Here is a 19,570-nt window from a genome sequence, read left to right as displayed (position 1 = left end):
AAATTCCCTTTAGTATCAGCCCCAGAAACAAAAATCGACCCAGAACAAAGGCAAAGGCATCGGCAGCCCATGTTCCGACGAGCGCTCCTCTCCACGTTCTGCCTCCTCTCCCTCATCCAATAAGCGTGCTTTACATTTTTCCATTGGGAAAATAAAACAAAACCTTTTACCCACATCCCCCTGTAGTTAATGACTTCTTACTGAAACATCTCAAAAGAAAAAAATGTGTATTTGTGTCTCCACTTTCTCCCTGCCACCCGCTCCCCAGCCCCTGGCTTCTGCCCACCCTGCCAGCCCACTGCCGTCCTTCTCCTGGACTGCTCTCTGGCCCCTGGCCCTGCTCAGTGCCGCTGCCCTCTCAGGATTCCCCAACACCTCCCTGCCTCTGTCTCCTTCGCCACCTCCTGTCCCTCTGTCCCCCCCACCCCCATAAATTCTGGGGTTTCCCAAGTTCTGCCCTAGGCCGAACGCTTTCCTAGCCACATGCTCTCCCAAGATCTCAGCCCATCCCTCTCCCCGAAGCTACTGACCATGTAGCCAACTGATTTCCAGTAATGTGGGCTTGGATGTCCCACAGACACCCCACACCTAACGCCAAGGAAAGAAGTGGGCCCCTCCTGGCAGGGGGGTCCTGCCGTCTCTACTCCAGGAAGCCGGGAACAGTGATCCCCCAATGCCTCTCTCACCCCGCACCCTGCCTGTCACTGAGTCTTGCTTATCTTGCCAGCCCATTCCCCTCTGTCCCCATCACTCTGCCAGAGATGGACAACGGAACAGGACACATAAGGAAATTAAAGGATCAAGCCACTACCTTCATTAATATCCACTTCAGAAAGAGAATGAGGCAAAGAAAATGTCAAGTAAATGGTTTGAGAATATTTCTGAGAACAGACTCAGGAAATGGAAAGCAGATGGAGGGACAGCGAATGACTCTGCAGAGAGCAGCAAGGAGAAACCTAGGCGCCTGCAAGGTTGGTGAGGGGAGGTGGCAGGGCTGGGGATGCAAAGAAATGTCCCAAAATGGCAGGAACTCAGGGGCATCTGGGAACCTAGGCAGGAGGGATGAAGAAGGCAGCAGAAAGAAGCCGTTAGACCCCCCAGGTCCCGACCCCCAGCTCTGAGCAGTTATCCACGCCCCACCCCCGAGAGCCTGGAGTTTTCTTCTCTAAAGAAATTGACTCAGGGAAGCTGCAGACAGAGACACAAAGGAGGGCAAGGAAGAGATGCCAAACCGAACACAAGGGTTAAGTGAAATTCCGCACACAGACGTCCAGCAAATTTCTCCCAACCCAGCTGATTGGAGGTATGTTTAGTTTATAAACACATCGGGGGACTTGCCTGGTGGCGCACTGGTTAAGAATCCACCTGCCAATGCAGGGGACATGGGTTCGTGCCCCGGTCTGGGAAGATCCCACATGCCGCGGAGCGGCTGGGCCCGTGAGCCATGGCCGCTGAGCCTGCGCGTCCGGAGCCTGTGCTGCGCAACGGGAGAGGCCACAACAGTGAGAGGCCCGCGTACCGCAAAAAAAAATAATAATAATGATAATAAAAATAACAATATAAGAACATCTCCCAGAACTACAAATTTCCAGATTAAAAGGCTCCACCAAATGCCCCACACGATGAACGAACCTCAGCCCGCTCTAAGCCTCTGACTGTACAGTTTTAGAATATTGGTGGTGAACAAGCAAAGAAAACAAAACAGCTTACATGTAACATACTGGTTCTTAACAAAAATGGAAGATAATGGGACAAGGTCTTCAAAATTCTGAGTGAGTTTTAACCTAGAATTCAATTCTATGCTCCATCAGATTATCCATGACGCAGGAGAAGAGGAAAAAAATAGCATTTTCACTCAATACGATTCTTTAAAGGTCTACCTGCCATGTACCCTTTCTCAAGAAGCTATTGCTGGTCATGCTCCACCAAAATGAGGGAGTGACTCCAGACAGATGAGGATCTGGGTCCAGGAGGCAGGGGAGGGACAGACGGAATGGCCACTGGTGGCAAAGGAAGACAGGGGGGCGCCCCAGTGGGTGGGGTAGTCAGGGGGCCCCGGGAGGAGTCCCCAGGGGAACTCGGACTGCAGAGATGATCTGAGAGACCTGTGTAACACCGTATTGAGAAGCATTTTAAAGGGCTATCTGAGAGTATAAAAATAAGAAGAGTAAAAAATGGTCCAAGAAGAAAAAAATGTAATCATAGCATCCTCTTTGGCTCAGCAGCAAACAGTAAACAGTAAAGTTTTAATAAGGAAAATGCAGTAGACAGGGATGTAAAGTAAGTGAAACCTTGGTTACAGTAAGAAGACAGTAGAGGACGCCGGAAAGTTACACAGTGAGGCAGGAAGGAGTGGAGATGCCGGGCAGGCCCATGCCAGACCCCAGCCCACACCGTGAGCAGCTGAGCTCCTATCCGGTCCCGCCTGGACCTGGCCAAGTCCACGTCAAAGGTCAGAAAGACACAGCCCAAACCAGAGACAGAGTGAAACCTGGAGGGTGCTGAGGGCAAGAACCCTTCTTACTGCATCTGCTTGTGAACTGAATGACCTTCATATAAGGAACACTCATCACTTTTGGATTTTTAAGTAGTTTGTTTGTTTTTTTTTTTTAAATAAAGAAGATAGTGTTTTAGCCTTTCAGGAAAACCTTTACTATTACTTTAAATAAGAACATCAAACACTCTAAAACCCTGGATCAAGTTTTAGTGTTAAATATATACAATAAAATTAATAAATACCATAGACCCCTCCCCCCATAACTGTTAACTCTAAAACACTATAAAAATGCATGGTACTATTATATTTAAATATCAGTGCAAGTTGCTCTCAGAGTTATGATTATTAGACATCTTGTACCACCCCACCACTTCCCCACCCCCACTCGGTTTGGTTTTTACAAATCTGTACGAGCCGCTGTATCCATCTTAATCCTTGTTACACAGTAAACAGGCCCAATATGCATGTGCAGATGAATGAATGAATGAATGAATGAATTCAGGGATAGCCAAAGAATGAACACCTTCTTGGAGCTTTTTCTGAGGTTTTATAAGACATAAAGTTTGCTTTATGTTAAAAGATAGATGGATCTCACATGCTAATTCATGGGGAAGAGGCTCTTCATAGAAAAATGTTAAACCACGAAGAAATAGCAAAGGGAGAGAACTGCTTTGAAAGCTGATTGTGGAATATGAACACCTGGCAATTACAACCCCAGGGAGGGAGGGTGGGAGGCATCACCCTCCCAACATCCTATAGCCCCAGCATCCCCACCATAAACACAGAGCGTTGAGACCCTCCCAAACTGAAGGGCTGCTTTCCTGTCTGCCAGGGGGCGAAGCAGAGACCAAGGAAGGCAGCAAAGACACAGCACCAGTCCACTGTTTGGAGCTTCTGAGAATGCAAAGCCCCAACAGAAAGGATGGCACGCTCTTCCCTCAAGTCCTCCCCTAAGGCTGCAACTGCAGCTCAAGGTGAGCAAGAGGGCGGGACCCTACCCTCGGCAGATCCTCAGGTGTCAGCTGACCTAAGTGGAAATTGGGAAGGAAACAGCGAGCCCGGCACTGTCCTAGGCACACAGTCCCAGTGGGGGAGAAGACAGACAAAGATCACAAACCTTATAGAGCCTGCATGATAGCGGGAAAACCAAACTGTACAGAAGATAAATAAATTATACAAGGTACCAGAGATCTGGCTGGATAATGATAGTAAAAAATGAAAAAGAAAAAAAAAAAAAAAACCAGCACAGGTCTTATTTAAATAGATGCAAAAGTGAGATTTGCATCAATCCCACAACTGCCTTAGTTCACTGTAGAGGTGAATGGTCCACAAACTTCATGCTGGATCAGACGTAATAAGTCTGATTGCGAAATGCAGTTGGGCTGACTTCTCCCCGTGCTATGTCCTCTCTGCTTCTTAAAATCAGTGAAACAGAACTTACTTCTGGTTCTACTTCCCCTGCAGCCAGACCCACTACGTGGTCTGGAGCGGAGACCTGGGCTGCATCCTGCCTCTGTCTGCACCGAGCTGGACGGCTGTAGGCGAGCCACAGCTTAACCTCCCAGACCACAGACCAGCATCTGGAAGGGTGGGAACTGTCACGATGCTGAGTGTGATGACCCAGACCAAGGTGTGGACCCCGCAGGCCTCACACATGCTCCTCTCTTTCCCAGCTCTGTCTGCATCCTTGAGCAGCTGACGGCAAGGCAGCAGTCATTGCCCAGAAGCAACATCCAGGCCTCAGGACACAAACCTTCAAGGAGTCATATGCTAGGTGTCAGGGCTAGGGGAGCAGAGAGGGCTGCCAGATTCTGGAAGCTCTGGCTGTAGGATGTGGACGGGACGGTGCAATCCAACCCCGTGGCTTTTCAGTGTTCACCTTGACACCCCCGTTCTCCAGCTGTGGCCCCAGTCTCAGACACAGCAGACCCAGCCTACCCCTCAAGCACCAGCCTCCCGCCTTCTGGTCTTCCTTCAGCTCTTCTCTCCAGGCCTTCCTCCCCACAGGCTGTCCCCTCTTACAGGAACACTCCCCCCATCTCCAAACTCCACTTAGATGTCAGCTTGAGAGTCACTTCCCCAGGGACCTTCCTGACACCCACTGCCTGTGCTCCCACGGATCCTGCACTTCCCATTTCTGTTCTCGTCACACTTGCAAAGGCTTGTTTAACAAGCAGCTTCCCCTCTAGAGGCCTGTTCCCTAAGGAGTCTCAGCTGTCTTGTCCCTGTGTGTCACCCATGCTTTTCACGAGGCCTGGCCCCGAGCAGGCGCGCTGCAAAGATCTGGCAAAACTCAACTGAATTGAAGGGCACGTCAGCCTCACATGCAGTGAAAACGACTGGGCAGCTCATGGGGCAGGTTCAAGTCCCAGCTCAGCCGCGCGGGTACCTCAGCTGCCTGGTTTGTACACTGCAGGGGTGGCTGGCTGACCTGTCAGCCCCTCTAAGCTCCAACACGCAAATGAAGGCAGAGAAATGGACATCTGTCTGCCTGCTTGACTCTGAGCTAGGGTTTTAGGGTGAGGCCGGATGAACCCATCGCCCAGGCCAGCATTTATTGACAGTTGTCCCTGGGCCCTGTGCTGGGTGCTGGGGGCAAAGGATTGCGATGGGCATGCCTGCCTGAAGGGGCACAGCCAACACCTGAGACCATTCACCAGCCCAAAGGGCTCAGATAAAGTCATCCAGGGTCAAGAAGCAGGAAGGAAGCAAATGCCCAGCATCATGCCAGGGATGGCTTTCTGGGCTGACCTAGAAAGTTCAGCTCAAGGGATCTTGGAATCCATCCTTGCCCGGACAGAGGGGAAGGTGACAGAGCGAAGGTCACACTGCTCCATCTTGGGGAAAGGGTGTCTGAGGTGGAAAAGCCTTTGAATAAACCGACGAGAGACATTTTCTGCAAACGCGTAATGGCTTTTGGCCTCATGGATTCCAGCTTTTGGAACCAGAGGCTTAAAAACTGGCAGCCCACAAGCCACATCTGCCCATGGATATGTTTTTTTTGGCAGACAAGGTTTTACATTTTTAAAAAATTAGTTCCATCATTTATAAAACTGGATGGTTTCACATAAGAATCCAAATGTCCAGCTTCTCTGGAAAAACAGGCAGCATCAGACTAAAGATGGGAGAAGATGCTTTAGGAAGCAAGGTCCCTCAGGGTTCTGGGGCAAGGGTGGGCAAGCAAAGACCTAGGTGGGTAGAACCCAAAGCAGGGAAAGCGCAGACGGCCACAGACCCCAAAGCGTTCACTGCCAAAGTCAGCCAAACAACCAGCTACAGCCTCTGGAGGCAGGGCAGGCCACCCCCTAATGGCCCCAGTCCCCACCACTCCCTGCAGTCTCATACAGAAAACCTCACTCGTGCACATTATCACTGGCTCCTGTAGGCATCTAGCCACTAGCCTCTTAGAAATACACAGGCATGAGCCTCATAAACACACCCAATCCACAAGCCTCCTTCCCCATAATCTCCTCCACCACCCCAACACCCAACCTCCAGTGGCAGAAAATCTGGTTGGCATTGGAGCTAAAGGCTACCTCCTGCAAAGAGCACACATCCACCTCCACCCAGGAGAACAGTGAGAAACCTTCTATGTGGGATGCCTGCCAACTACAAGGTGTTTTGTAAAGATATACTGAATAATTGACAGTCCATCTGACGTGCGTTGTGCTTTTATCACCACACATCTGCTTTACAGTGTCCGTAAAAAACACAGACACGTCAAACTCTGGGGGAAGCATGCACATAACTTATTCATGAAAAAGCAATCATACTCGATGAGAAACTCTCAATGACTTAAATCATTATTTTTACTTTAAACATTTGAACAGCTCCATTTAAAAATAGATTAACAAGGCTTCCCTGGTGGTGCAGTGGTTAAGGGACATGGGTTTGAGCCCTGGCCCAGGAAGGTCCCACATGCCACGGAGCAACTAAGCCCGTGCGCCACAACTACTGAGCCTGAACTCTAGAGGACGCAAGCCACAACTACTGAGCCCAAGTGCCACAACTACTGAAGCCCGCGCTCCTAGAGCCCGTGCTCCTCAACAAGAGAAGCCACCACAATGAGAAGCCAGCGTACCGCAACGAAGAGTGGCCCCCGCTCGCCGCAACTAGAGAAAGCCCGCGCGCAGCAACGAAGACCCAACGCAGCCAAAAATTAATTAATTTTAAAAAATAGATTAACACACTTTTTAAAAAAATTGTTACTATTTGATCAATACCACATAGGCTATTCTGAAGTTTAAATCTTCCCCCAAATCCAATATAGATCAGATTTCCCTAGGCAATTTCAAAATTTATTGGAAAGGCAAATAAAGGTAACTTTATAAGGAGAGAAGAAAATTACCAAGAATGTGATTATAGAGTAGAAGTACCTGCTTTTTATCTTGTGTTTTCTTAAAATCTTCACATGCTAGCCAAAATAAAACATTTTCTTCACTGAATTCCTTTTTTAAAAATTCCTGTGGATGAAAAGAAGAAAAAATATCAAATCAGTATTCTACTTAAAAAACAAATAATGCATTTCCCTTCAAGAACTAAGTCAAAATTCAACAAACGAGGGTGTTCATTCACCCTGTAAAAGCTCTACCCTGAAAACAAAGTGTATGTTTAATGTTAAAGCTGGAATTTCATATGCATTTGAACTTAATGGGTTTGACACTCTGGAAAAGAGTAAACATGAAGTAGGAATCTACTCACAATTCTCAACTGACAATAAGTTACCAAAAAGTAAATTAAAGTGGAAGATATATTAGTTCCTTCCAGACAGTGTTTAAACAAAGTACATTCCTTCAAAATCAGGCTCATTTTTTTAAACAAAAGAAAAGAAAACATACTAAGCATGTCTAAAAATGCCACAATGAAAACTATTTCAAGCTGGAGGTGTGCTTTCTTTTGGCAGGTGTTGGGGGCTTAGTGGCGCAGCCAGCTATCCTGCTGTGCACAGAGTTTTCTCCCGGAGATCTAGACGGTGCTCTAGATGGTGGTCCTATGTCCAGAAATGCCTGCTACCCGCTCCTTGGAGTCTGCTACAGAGACCAACATTTCACACATACTAGCCATCAGGGCTTATCCTGGCCTGACCCAGGACTTAAAAGACAAAAGTCAGTGGGACTCAGGCAGATACAAGGCATTCTTGAAATTCACCTGTGCTTCTTTTGACACTTGGGGTTTCTGCAGGCCATTTCTAGGCAGCCCTGACACTTCCCCACCCACCTGCTCTCCTCCCTGAGTTCATCTTCACTTTGTCAGCTGATGTCCAGCCTCTTTCACTCTGTTAATATGTATCCTGAGAATCCCCAACATACAAGTGAACAAACCTTCACACCAGAAAGGCCCAGACCACCCCCTCCCAGGTGTCACAGAGCTGGAAATTCTTTGTAGATTCTGCCAATGAGCACAGTACCTCTTCCTCATCACCCCACCCCGCTCCCATCTAGCTATGTAAAAACTAGAAAGAGGGACTTCCCTGCTGGCGCAGCGGATAGGACTCTGCACTCCCAATGCAGGGGGCTCAGGTTCAATCCCTGGTCAGGGAAGTAGATCCCACATGTATGCCACAACTAAGAGTTCGCATGTCACAACTAGGGAGCCTATGTGTTAAAACTAAGGAGCCCGCCTGCTGCAACTAAGACCCGGTGCAATCAAATAAATTAAAAAAAAAAAAAAACAGAAACAGTCTGTGCACGCCCCTCCGTGCTGGTCCACAACTGCCCAGGAAAGCATTTCCATCTTGGTCATGACAGGTGAGAAGTTCTGCTTCTCAAGTTGGGCCAGACAGTGTTAAAACCTGGCCTGTGCTCCACCCACAGGCTTCTAAACTTCTTTGTATGTGCGTCGAGCCCGGTGAACAACGAAAAAAGTCAAACCCTAAATCTTTTCACGCCTTCCGGGTCTTCAAGCAGATTCTCCAGAGAAGCCGCCCATTTGTCTGCGCTCTTGGGGTTCTGGTGGCTGCTGCTGGAACTCCCATCACTGTCGTGGATGTCTGCAAAGCAAAGCTTAGACTGTGTATGTGGCCCAAAGATACTGTCATCTTATAACGGGCATTATGATCATCACCATCACCATTATGGCTAAGATGTAATAGTAAGTTATATGCCAGAATCTGCTCTCCGTGCTTGACACAGTGAATTCATTCTAGTCCTGACAACAACCTTATGAAGGGCATGCTGCTATTCCCTCCATTTTACAGATGCGGAAAACTGTGGCTCCGAGTTAAGAAGGGACTTGTCATTTCCCAACACTCCCCATATATCCTTCCCCCACCCACGTGTCCACTGGCTGACCCACAGGCAGCCTTCAAGTCTCCCTCAAGCCCTCCTGCCAGGGACCTTGACTCAACAGCAACTCTTCCCCCATTACATTCTGTGCACAGTCTTATAATTATCCTGCTGTGTTGTGACTGCACGACCGGCACTCACCAGTCTGAAAGCTCCTCTGCATCTTGATCTTCTATCTCCAGCAGGCAGCTCATTGCCTGGCACATAGATTAAAGTGTGTACCAGGGCCGGGACTAGGGTGGGGAAAGGGAGGCACTGGCCAGAGGTGCAAAATTTAAGGGGGTGCCCAAAAAACTCAGGCATCAGGTAAATGAGGTTTTCATGCAATATTCTGAAAAATCAAAATTAATGCAAAAAATTCCAAAATGAGCAAAATACCAAAAATTTAAATAAAGACAGGATCATTATAACTGATTTTTCCTTGTGCCTCTCAGGCTCCAATATGTCTCGGCGGGACGCTGTTACGAAGGGCATAGGCTAAATGAATCAGTGACTTTGCACCTGCACATCTGCTGCACTCTCTTACTCTTACCTCTAAAAAGAGCCTCTTGACTAAAGGAAAGGGGACGGGGACCTCCAACTAACACACTCTGGCCACTTGCCTGAAGGAGGAAGTAACAACACAAACACACCTCATCTACAGAATTTGGCCCCTTCCTGGAGTCAAGGGAAAATCCATGGAATGTCACTTCGGATGGGCCCAGGTTCCAAAGCCAGTTTTGTCAATTCGAACTATGTGAACATGGGCAAAACTCTGTGTAAGATGAAGATAATCCCCCTATCTCTTGGGGTTATCAGAAGGATTAAAGGAGGAAACACATCAGGCACCTAGATGCTCAGTGTACCCTCAAAAAATATTAGTTCTTCTCTCTGCTTCCTTAAAATAATGATTTATCAAGTGAACTATTTTTATAGCTAATACTTCTTTTCTCCACTGCTTTCTTTTTTTTTCAAAGTAGAGACATGTTTCTCTAAAGAAAAGTTTGAATCTGGGAGAAAATAAACTTTAAATTAAGAAATCAGCAAAACAATCATTTTAAAAGGATGAATTTTAAAAGTCTTATGAATATTAATTGCTGCAAGTAGCTAGGTGGTCATATGGTTTCAAATGTTTTTGGAGGAAAGTTGTATCAGAATATGTTGAACATGGAAGTAACGCAGCTTCTGTGATCTACTGTATTCTATTGGAGGTCAACAAACATATTAATTTCTCAAGCAGCTGAGACTCGGTCTCCTAGCATCTGGGAAAACTACCTGGGTTCTATACATTGATTGGCTGATTTAGGCTAAATAAAGCAGAAGCAATATGCATTGGTGATGGAGCACATAAGAGAGTTGTTTGGGACAAATCCATTCCTTTACTTGAGAGGCAAACTCACTCAAACATCACAAATGGACCTGACACTTCTCTAAAGTGAATCTTCAGTTCGTGGAGATTAAATTAGTTCTCTGCTCTCTTTGCAAATGTTAAAACGGCAAGCTTCTGAACACTGCATTTCTTCCCAATGAAGTATAAATCAAATTAAAAGATCATTATCGTAAGAAATTTCTGCAACAGGGTTCATTCTGCCAAGCATTTCACAGATTTACTCCCTGTTCTCTACCCAGAGAATACAGTTTGACAGTTTACTCCACTCCCCTAGCAGATCTTCTCTTAAGGAAATAAATTAGAGACACAAGTTCGCTGTTCCGGAAAAATCGTAGGTAGCCAGAAATTTCTCTCGCCATTGCAGAACAACTGCTTTGGCTATAACTTTTCAACCTTGGCCTGTAGTGATTCCAAAACTCTTGACGTTCTTTTCAGTAATAAACCAAACCACATTTGGGTTTTCACGGCCTCACTGTCTTGCAAATAAATACACTTGGTGGATTCCCATTTAGCCAATAGAGTGCTCTGGTTAACTAGGTCTTCTGGTTAACTGAGAGATAAGATAGCCATCCCCACGGTGAGACAATTGCTCCCTCACTCCCCTCTTTTATTTCATACTCTAGTCATTTTGCATATTAGGTTTCTGTGCTGGCTTTCGTGTGAACAAAAAGTTTTACAACTCAAAACCCACTCATCTGATCTAGTCTCCTTATTTAACAGACTGAGAAATAAAGGTCCAGAGGGTAAGGTGACCCAGCTAAGGAACTGCTGGATGGAACCAGTACTGGGACTTAAATATGCGGGCAATTGTCCCCACCAGGACCACCTCTATGGAACCCCAGGGTGCCTCAGAACACAGGAGTTTGCAGATGGGTGGCCCTTCCTTTCAGTTCCCTCCTAGGCTACCATTTCCCTTCCATCGATATCATGAAATACGTCTATGGCTGACACTGTTACAGAGGCAAAGAATTTTCAGAGCTGGCCCAGAAAGCATATACCAAGACACAGAAGGTATCTCCATAGCCATGGTTATTAGTTTCGGCTTTGGTGCCATGGATAAAGAGAAATTTCTTCTTGCCCTTCTGCTCACCTTCTGCCCTAGCATTCCTTTTACTATAGGAATCTTCTACTCAAACTCTACTGCCATGTGTTTTCACTTTTCCAGAAATACTGACTTGAATTTTGCCAAGACTTCCTGATTGTCTTTTCATTTTGATTAAGGCCTTTGGCTACGCCTTTTTTTTTTAATCCTCCTTGATTGGTATCAATATAGATAGATATCTCTAGTTAGAGCAACATTTGCAAACTCCATTCACTTAATGATGTCTCTCCTTTCCAAGTCATTATCCCCAACCTCCAATGAGACTGGCAGAGGTCCACTCCATTTGGCAATGCCCTAAGAGACTGCCCCCTAACCTGAGGCATTTCCATTTCTCAGGATCCTCGTCGGTACAAGTAGACTTGCCCTATTTTCCGATGCATGTAAGTAAGGGCTTCCTAAGACAACTTGGTTCACTTTAAATGTTACAATCAGTCCAATGATGTATAGGAGAAAGAAATAACCTTTCTTCACAGCAAGCAAGTTTACTTCTGAGCTTAAGAATAAAGCAAAAACAAGAGTTCCCAGCTTCCCAACTCCTTCCCAGTTCCTGGCACTTGGAAACACAAAGGTCCAACACTCTTCTTTCCTTTTTCATTGATAAAAGTTTCCATTTTAGATGGATTACACAAGAAGGTAGGTTGGGAATGCACAGCTGGAAAAAGAGTTAAACCTATCTTTCTAGCAGCTTTAAGATCACTCAAGCTAGTAAGGAGCAGGTGGTGATGACATTTGTTTGTTCCCATTTTGTCCAGCCCTGCTCATTTGTTGTTGTCGTTTAGATCATCTGTAAAATATTTCTGCAATGAAAAAAATAATTTTTTTTACCTCCTGGGCCCTTCAAAGCATTTTAGAGCTTCAGATTTTTGCAGGCACGATACTTACGTTTCAATATACTCATCTTCAGATGAATCTGTCATTGGCTAATAATAACCATTAACACTTACGAATCATTCACAATGTGCTGGGTACTATTCCAAGCTTTTTCCATGGGTTAAATCATTCTGTTCTCACAACGACCCTCAGATGTGCTTAGTAGTATCCTCACTTCACAGATGAGGAAACGGAGGCACAGTAACTCGCAAGGGGCACCCAGCTAGAAACGGGGAGTCACGGTCCAAGCCCAGGTAGTCCTGCCTCCAGAGCCCAGGTCAATGGGCTGCCATTGTTAGTTTTGATATCTGCTGATCTTCACATTCACAGAAGCCAGAACATGATGGCCTTGACAAGAATGATAACACTTATGTGTGAGAAGACTGCAAAAACGAAGAGTCCAATTCCTTGCAGACAAAAACCCACCTACGACTGGGCCAGAATCATCCAGCACATAAACACAACGGGCAGACGCTTTCCATGTACGTTTACATTGTTCTGTGTGGTAAAAGCTGTTATTTCAAAGCCGGCACAGCATCCAGGTACAGAGGGCTGAGGCTGACTGCTTGCAGCACATTGTGTGATGCATTATTTATAGATGCCATGATGTCATATCTAACAGAGACCTTCTCCAGACAGTAATTCCTTGGAAATCCATACTCAGAAGGCATCTCTAACACTCATCAGAACAAATTCCTGCTATTAGTCTTCAGGAAGGTCTGGCTAATGGTCCTGCCTAGACAATTTCCCCAAGTCAAAGATTTTAGTAAACTTTCAATATCCAGCTTCCTCAACAGCAGAGTCAACTTACGTCCTCAGAGGGTTTGTCAAAGGCACCCCCCAAACGCACAGCACATTAAAGAAAACAAACTAAACCTTCAAGCCCAGGAAAAGGCAGAAATGTTAACCCTAAATTCTAATGTGGTTTGGTACCACACACACACACACCATACTCCTTTAAAATAATCAGGGAAAGTACATACCCCACAAAACTGATTTGAAACCTCATATCACCTATATCACATCAAACATCACATTTTTTAAAAAAGTCATCCCACTTAGAAGCAGAGAATCCGTTTTCACAACTGGTGATCCATGTAAGGCTCCAGAGAAACTGGGTCATGGAAACCCTCTATCTAAATATTACTTAAGTGTTTATCAGCTCCAGTATCTAGCTTCTGAGAATAATGAGCGTTCAGGCATGCAATTCCCTTGGTAGGGAGGTTTGCATGAACTGCCATTAGCAGAAAATAAAAATAAAATCGTTTTGAAATAATCATACTGATAGCAAGCATCAAAGACCAGAGCAGGCCAACAGGCTGGAGAGGTCAGCTGGGCTCAGAAACGGCCTCATGGCAGTTTTCCCACGAGGTCTGAGGCCTCAGAAAAAGTCAAGTTGCTCAGCCGAGCCCTCCAGAGGCCCCCTGTGCACCTGCATCTGCACCACACACACCCCTACCTCTACCCTGCCCGCCAGCACCCAGCGATGGGTGAGCTGAGGGCATATCTGATAGCCAAAGGGGTGGGGAGCCTTCCTTACGTGCCATGCTCTGGGGTCTGCCTGGGGAGGTCCCCGCAGCCCAAAACTCCGCTGTCTTCTCAGAGACGCTTTGTGCGAGACAGACGGGGGCTGTGGGGCTCCAGAGCACCCTTTTGGATCCAGAGGAAAAGCAAACCTCAACATCCTCTTCTGAGTGGACTAAACAACAGATGGCCCCAGTTTCCACTTCCTACCAGAGGGAAGGAAATAAGGACGCCAGACTGTCATCTGTAGCTTCCCTAGAATCCTCACTTTCTAGGCAAAGGCCCAGAAAAAATAAAAACTACCCAGAAGCCCAATTCTGGAGGTGAAAGTGAAGACCCTGTCCGTATTTCTTCTCACTTTCCAGAAGCCCCCATGCTTCCTCTGGGACCTGACTTATGCGGAAATGTGCCCTTGCTCTCCCCTGGCCCCCACCTCAGGGAAAATAAGTAACTTTTTCTCTCCGGTGTCAGTAGGGTAGACTGTGTATTTCTTGAGAGTAAGAGCTGTGTCTTCCTCAGGGTCTGCAGTGCAGGGCACTCTTGTATAGATTTATAGTGATAGCTGTTTTCTGATAGATTGTCAGGTTGAGCGGGGGACAAAACAGAGAGGAGGATGATGGTTGTAAAAAGAGATGGCATTTACTGAACACTGACTACATCCCATCTCAACCTCACAGCCCTTGGAGGTTGGGTCCATCGGTGGCCCATTTTACAGACGAGGTAACTGAGGCACAACAAGGTTAAATCACTTGCTCCAAAGGGGAAAGCCAGGAAGTTGATGAGCTGGGACTCAACCCTAGGCTGTCTGGCTGCAGAGGCTGTTAAGGGAAGGGCAGGGAAAGACGCAAGAAATAAAAGGCAGGTCCATTTTCTCAGGGAAATTAAAAATAATTGAGAAGATGAAGCCAGGCATTCCCAGATGGCATCTGGCTGCAATGCCACACACTGCCATGAAGTTTTCTTCACTGGTCCATGAAAGAATGAGAATAAGCAGAAGGAAATATTTACCAAGTGAGCTGTGCTGATCGAGTGGGACAGTGTTGGGTTGTCTTTTTTAAGTAGGTAATTACATTTATTTACAGGGTACAAAAGACAAGAGCTACACAAGGGAGCACAGTGGGACAGGTCTTCCTATCGCCCCTGTCGTTCAGCGACCCAGAGCCTCTCCCCTAGAAGCAACAGCCTCTGGAAGATTCTTGTGTATCAGGACAAGTTCTTTACGTGAGATTATATCTCTCCTACTATTTGGGGTGTTGAAACATCCTTCATTTGTGGGATGATAAAGACAGTTGATGATGGTATTGTTGCTTTTTAATGTCCCAACTGGAGAAAGAAAGAAAGAAAAGAAAGAAGGAAGGAAGTGGAGCAGAGAAGCAGGGAGGCGAGGAAGGAAAGAGAAAAGCCCACCACTCCACACTCACTCTCTAAATACACACAAGCAAGATGACACACTGGATACTGTGTGAGGTCACGCAGGCAGCTCTGGGCTCGGTCAGAGATCTGAGTCCCCTGGTCTGTCCCTTCTGAAATGGGCGGCCTCTGCAGCTGTCCGGGGAGAGACAAGATGGGCAGGCTGCATTTCAGGTGCAGAGAGGGAGGCAGGAGGCCTGGAAGAGCGGGCCTCCTGGAGCTTTGGGAGAGGACACAGGACAGAGGTGGGAATGTCCAGCCACCCAAGGGCGGGGCGGGCAGTGGGGGGACTGGGCGAGAAGGCAAGTCAGATGAGGGGTCCCTGAGCCCACCACAGAGCGGGGACAGCAGAGCCGACCCACAGGCACTCGGCGGGGCCCTCGAGAGATGGGAACCTACTGGGAAGGGAAATTGGTCCCCGGAAGTCTGCAAGGGACTGTTTGGCTCCAGTGTGCGCCTCCTGACAGCTCTTATCAAGGAGCTGCTTCTGTCGCCTGCCTGGGCCCCCGCTGCCACCCCCGGGGCTGCTGCCGTGGAGAGCTATCTGGGGGAAGCAGAAGAAACTGGTGAGCGTAAATTTAGTACAATTTAAACAGCAAGTTCCCAGAGCCCAGCGGCAGGGGGCCGAGGGGATTACTCAACCCCAGGGAGGGAAATGACTCAGTTCACCCAGAAAGCCCTAGGAAATGGCCCAGCCAGGCACCTGCCTGGTTTCCACAGTTTCTAACAGTGAGTAAAGGAGACATCAGTTCATACATCATACAGTCTGTGAAGGCAAGTAAAGCACCCCGAGCGCCCGGCACCCACCAGTCCGCGAGCTGCCCGCGGTGGTGTTCAGGTCGCCACACGTGTATAAACCACGCCCCTCGCTCAGCCCCGCCCCTCTGTGCCCGCTTCGTTCTCCCTGAATCTGAAGGCCCGGCTCAGTGATGTTCGGCAGGGAAAATTTCCCCCAGCAGCCAAGCCGGCCATTAAATTGTATGTCAACTGTCATCTTTAAATAAAAACTTAAGCCCTGCCATAAATCTGAAACTGGTCCCAGAGGTTTAATGGGATAATGTATAACAGGCTCTGGGCGGGGGAGCGGGGAATTCCCCTGGCGGTTCAGCCCGTGTTCTGCTCGCAGGGGGCGGTGGAAGGCCGTGGCTCTGGCTTTGCTTTTCAAGCGAAGAGCATCCCATGTACCATCAACAGTGCAAGTCGCTGTGGGGGGCAGGGTGGGTGCACAGAATCCTTGGCGGGGTCCTCACACTTAAGTGGCGTAAGAATCAACTGTCAAAAATGCAGCCAACTCTCCCTCCCACCTCGGGTCCGCAGGACTGAATCCGGGACGGGGCGGGGTCTGGGGGGCCTGGAAAGCTGCATTTTGTCGAGCCCACCTCCACTCCCACCCCCTTGTGGTTCGTGAACACACTTTGAGAAAGCCCAGGAAGGAGAATATTTGCCCTTTGAATCGCACTTTGAAACTTGGAATTAAGCGTTGGGAGCACCAAACTTCAGTTTAAAGACATTGTCTCCAATAAGATTTTGCAGAAAAGCAAGAAAGGTTTGGAGTAAAAGGAGCTGGGAGGCAGGACTGCAGCCAGGCTCAAATCAGGGTCCAGCAGGGATGGATCCGGGTTTTGTGGGGCCAGAAACTTACACAATCTGGAGAGCCACTTTAAGAAAAATAATTCAAAATCACCAAAAAAACACACACAAAAATCAGTCCAGGGTCCCATGGATCACTTGGCTGGCTTCCCAGTGCCTTTGCCTCGGGGCCCACATTCCCCCTTTCTCACTGCTGGGTGGTGATGACCAAACTGGCAGGGGCTCATTTGTCCTTTCCCATCAGGGGGTAGACATTAAACCTAAAAGTCATAAAGAAATCGGGCTCTTGGAAGTCTGGCATTTAATACCAATCCATGATTTTTAGCTACTGATCTTTCTATCAGTGACCTAACCACATTTCATCAGACTTAAAATGTGTTACCCTGAAAGAGGTACACTCCACTGGTGTCCCTAAAACTGCCACCAGTCTTTCTGGGGTACAACCTGCCCACATGCAACAGCACCCCAAAACCATGTATGTCCCAAAATTCGTGTGTTCTATTTGGAAGACTTCAACCCAAAAGCGAACTGTGCAGGGATGTTCAAAGCAGCTCTATTTATAATAGGAAAAGGCGGAAAAGATAAGAGCTAACCATTATTACTCAGTAACGCCATGCACTGTACTAGGGACTTCATATATATGCTTTCATGTATTTGATTCCACAGCTCTATTGAACCCACTTTACTGAGGCGAAAACGGACGCAGAGGTGTGCTGGTAAACCAGCTCTCCCAGGGAAAAACAGAAACAAAAAAGCTTGATTTTTAGCATCTGCTGATTTCCAAGGTGTAAGTGGCCACCGGTAGCCAATTTCAAGCTACCTACGGTTTAGCAACCAGCTTCCAAATTTCCCCATAATTTAGCAATTGGCTCGGAGGTAAAGTAACTTGCCCAAGGTAGCTGAATGATAGAGTCACGGTGGGAACCAGGAGTTTAACTTCAGAGTCCAGGCTCTGACCACCACTCCGTAGGCCTGTGAATATCTAACAATAAGGAATGGCTAAAATGAACGCCCACGGGGGAATCCTTTGACCCACAGGTAGCACAGACAGGTTTACATGACCACTGACACTAACTCTGATATAAGCAATTTATAACTCTATGAAGTCCTACTTTATTAGAGTTGTCCTAAATGGTAAATGCAATAATTTGCAAAATCCGATGGATGAGAAACCAGCTTCGATTTAGCGTTTAAAGAAGGGTATCTTATTCTCATTTTGCGGATCCTTATCTACACGGAGAGGCTCCACAGCTAGTAGTGGTGGAGGTGGGATTTGGACCCAGCCAACCTACTTTCAGTCCATCCTCTTCACCACAGTGTCCCTCATAAAATACATCAGGTGAAAAAAAGATACGGGCCAACACGTACAGACTCTTGGTACTAGCAGAAGCGTCTCGGGGTGGGAGGCGGCAGAAAAGCCTCTGAACTCCAGAGTCAGGCCGAGCTGGGTTTGAAAGATTCTCCATCACCTAAGTGTGACTTGGAGCACGTTACCTAATAGCTCCTGGCTTCAGTTCCCTTCTCCGTAAAGTGGGGAGAACAATGCCTATCTCAATGGGTTGCCCTAAAGGTGAAAAGAGAATTCACAAAACAGAGTGAACACAGACCCAGGCCCACAATTAGCGCTCAAAAGGGGCTTAGCTATTAGGAGCAAAAAGGGTAAGATGGTTGGAATCAAGGGCATGGTTTCATCTTCACCACGGGTTCTTTGTCCTATCAAATCGTTCCAAATTGTGGCTGGTCCAGAGTGACAGCCAAACTGTATCCTTTGTCGGCTCTTCCCTGGCGCTAACTGCAGATGCGCCCTTCACCTGGTATTTATTCACCCTCCTTCTCTGCCCCATAGTTCGGCTCCTCGGCGCAGAACAGGCCTTGACAGCGCTGTCGGATGCCTGGGGTCCAGGCGTGCCTTTCCTGGCGCCGCGTGGGCATCATTCGCACCAACGCCCGCAGCGGAGGCAGAGGACTCCCGAAGGGAGGGAACTCGCGCGAGGTTCTGCTTTCGGAATCTAGAGCCCATACTACCTCCAAAGTTTGGAGGTGTTTTGGATCTCCTTTTTCTCCCAGACCATCACTAAAAAGAAAACTGCTGTTGTTCCTCCTTTCAGACAAACTTCCTCCCCAGCGCGCCTCTCGGGGTTCTGCGCTCCCGCCGCGGCTGGGACCGCAGGGGCGCTGGACGGAGCAGGGAGAAGTGGCGCGTTCGGCCGGGGCTCCCCTCCGTGCGGCATCGCAGAGCCGCGCCCGAGCCTAGTAAGGATGCCCTGGGAGGGCAGCGCCTGCCCGGGCGGTTCATCGCAGCCCCTGCGGGCGCCCCAATCCCCAGCACGCGGGGTCCAGGGAGCTTACCTGACGGCGGCCGCTTCCTGCTCAGCCGACTCACGGCGCGGTTAAACATAGCCGCGGGCAACCCAGGGAGGAAGGAGGATCCGCTGGGCAGCGCGGCGGCTGAGCCGGAGGAAGGCGAGGAGGAGGAGCCCGCTCAGCACCGCCCCGGAGCGTGCGGCCCCCACCCTGCCGCCCTCCTCCCGGCCAGACGCCGCGTGGCGCGCTCCGTGCGCCCTACCGGCCCGCCCAGGAGGGGGCCCTGCGGTCCCGCCCCGGGGTGCCTGGGCGGGCAGGGCGCACCCGGGTGACACCCAAACGCCGGGACCCGGCCCAGATCCCAGGACGGAGCGCACTCTCTCGGAAGTAGTCCGCGCCGCCAGGGACTTAGGAACCCTGCCCAGGTGGTTCGCGGGTCCCGGGGACCCTTCGCCGCCCGGCGGGGTTCTCCAGAGAAGCTGCCCGAGCCCCGCCCTACCCTGCCCCCAGCTCCAGCGTCCATCCCTGCCTCCCGCCCTCTCCCTGCAGCCCTGGGAAACTGACGCGGCGCCTTCAGCGCACTGCGCTTCGTGGCTCAGCGCGCTTTTGCCGGGCGGCCG

The 19,570-nt window shown here is 48.5% G+C and overlaps 1 protein-coding gene across 1 annotated transcript in view; it reads right to left on the bottom strand.

Moving 5' to 3' along the window:
- RGS10 (regulator of G protein signaling 10) overlaps positions 1 to 19,145 on the bottom strand; it is a 36,537-nt gene extending 17,392 nt beyond the window's left edge. Inside the window, exons 1-3 of the mRNA XM_067709248.1 lie at positions 18,996 to 19,145; positions 8,368 to 8,486; positions 6,874 to 6,960 (exon numbers count right to left, since the gene is read on the bottom strand). Of these exons, the coding sequence (XP_067565349.1) occupies positions 6,874 to 6,960; positions 8,368 to 8,486; positions 18,996 to 19,044 (255 nt within the window). The 5' untranslated portion in view covers positions 19,045 to 19,145. The remainder of the gene's footprint in view (positions 1 to 6,873; positions 6,961 to 8,367; positions 8,487 to 18,995) is intronic.
- Positions 19,146 to 19,570: the final 425 nt, after the last annotated feature.

Source organism: Pseudorca crassidens, chromosome 16 (genome assembly GCF_039906515.1).
Source record: "Pseudorca crassidens isolate mPseCra1 chromosome 16, mPseCra1.hap1, whole genome shotgun sequence".
Taxonomy (NCBI): domain Eukaryota; kingdom Metazoa; phylum Chordata; class Mammalia; order Artiodactyla; family Delphinidae; genus Pseudorca; species Pseudorca crassidens.
The sequence above is the reverse complement of the archived record's forward strand: the minus strand, read 5'-3'. Positions and strand labels throughout refer to the sequence as shown.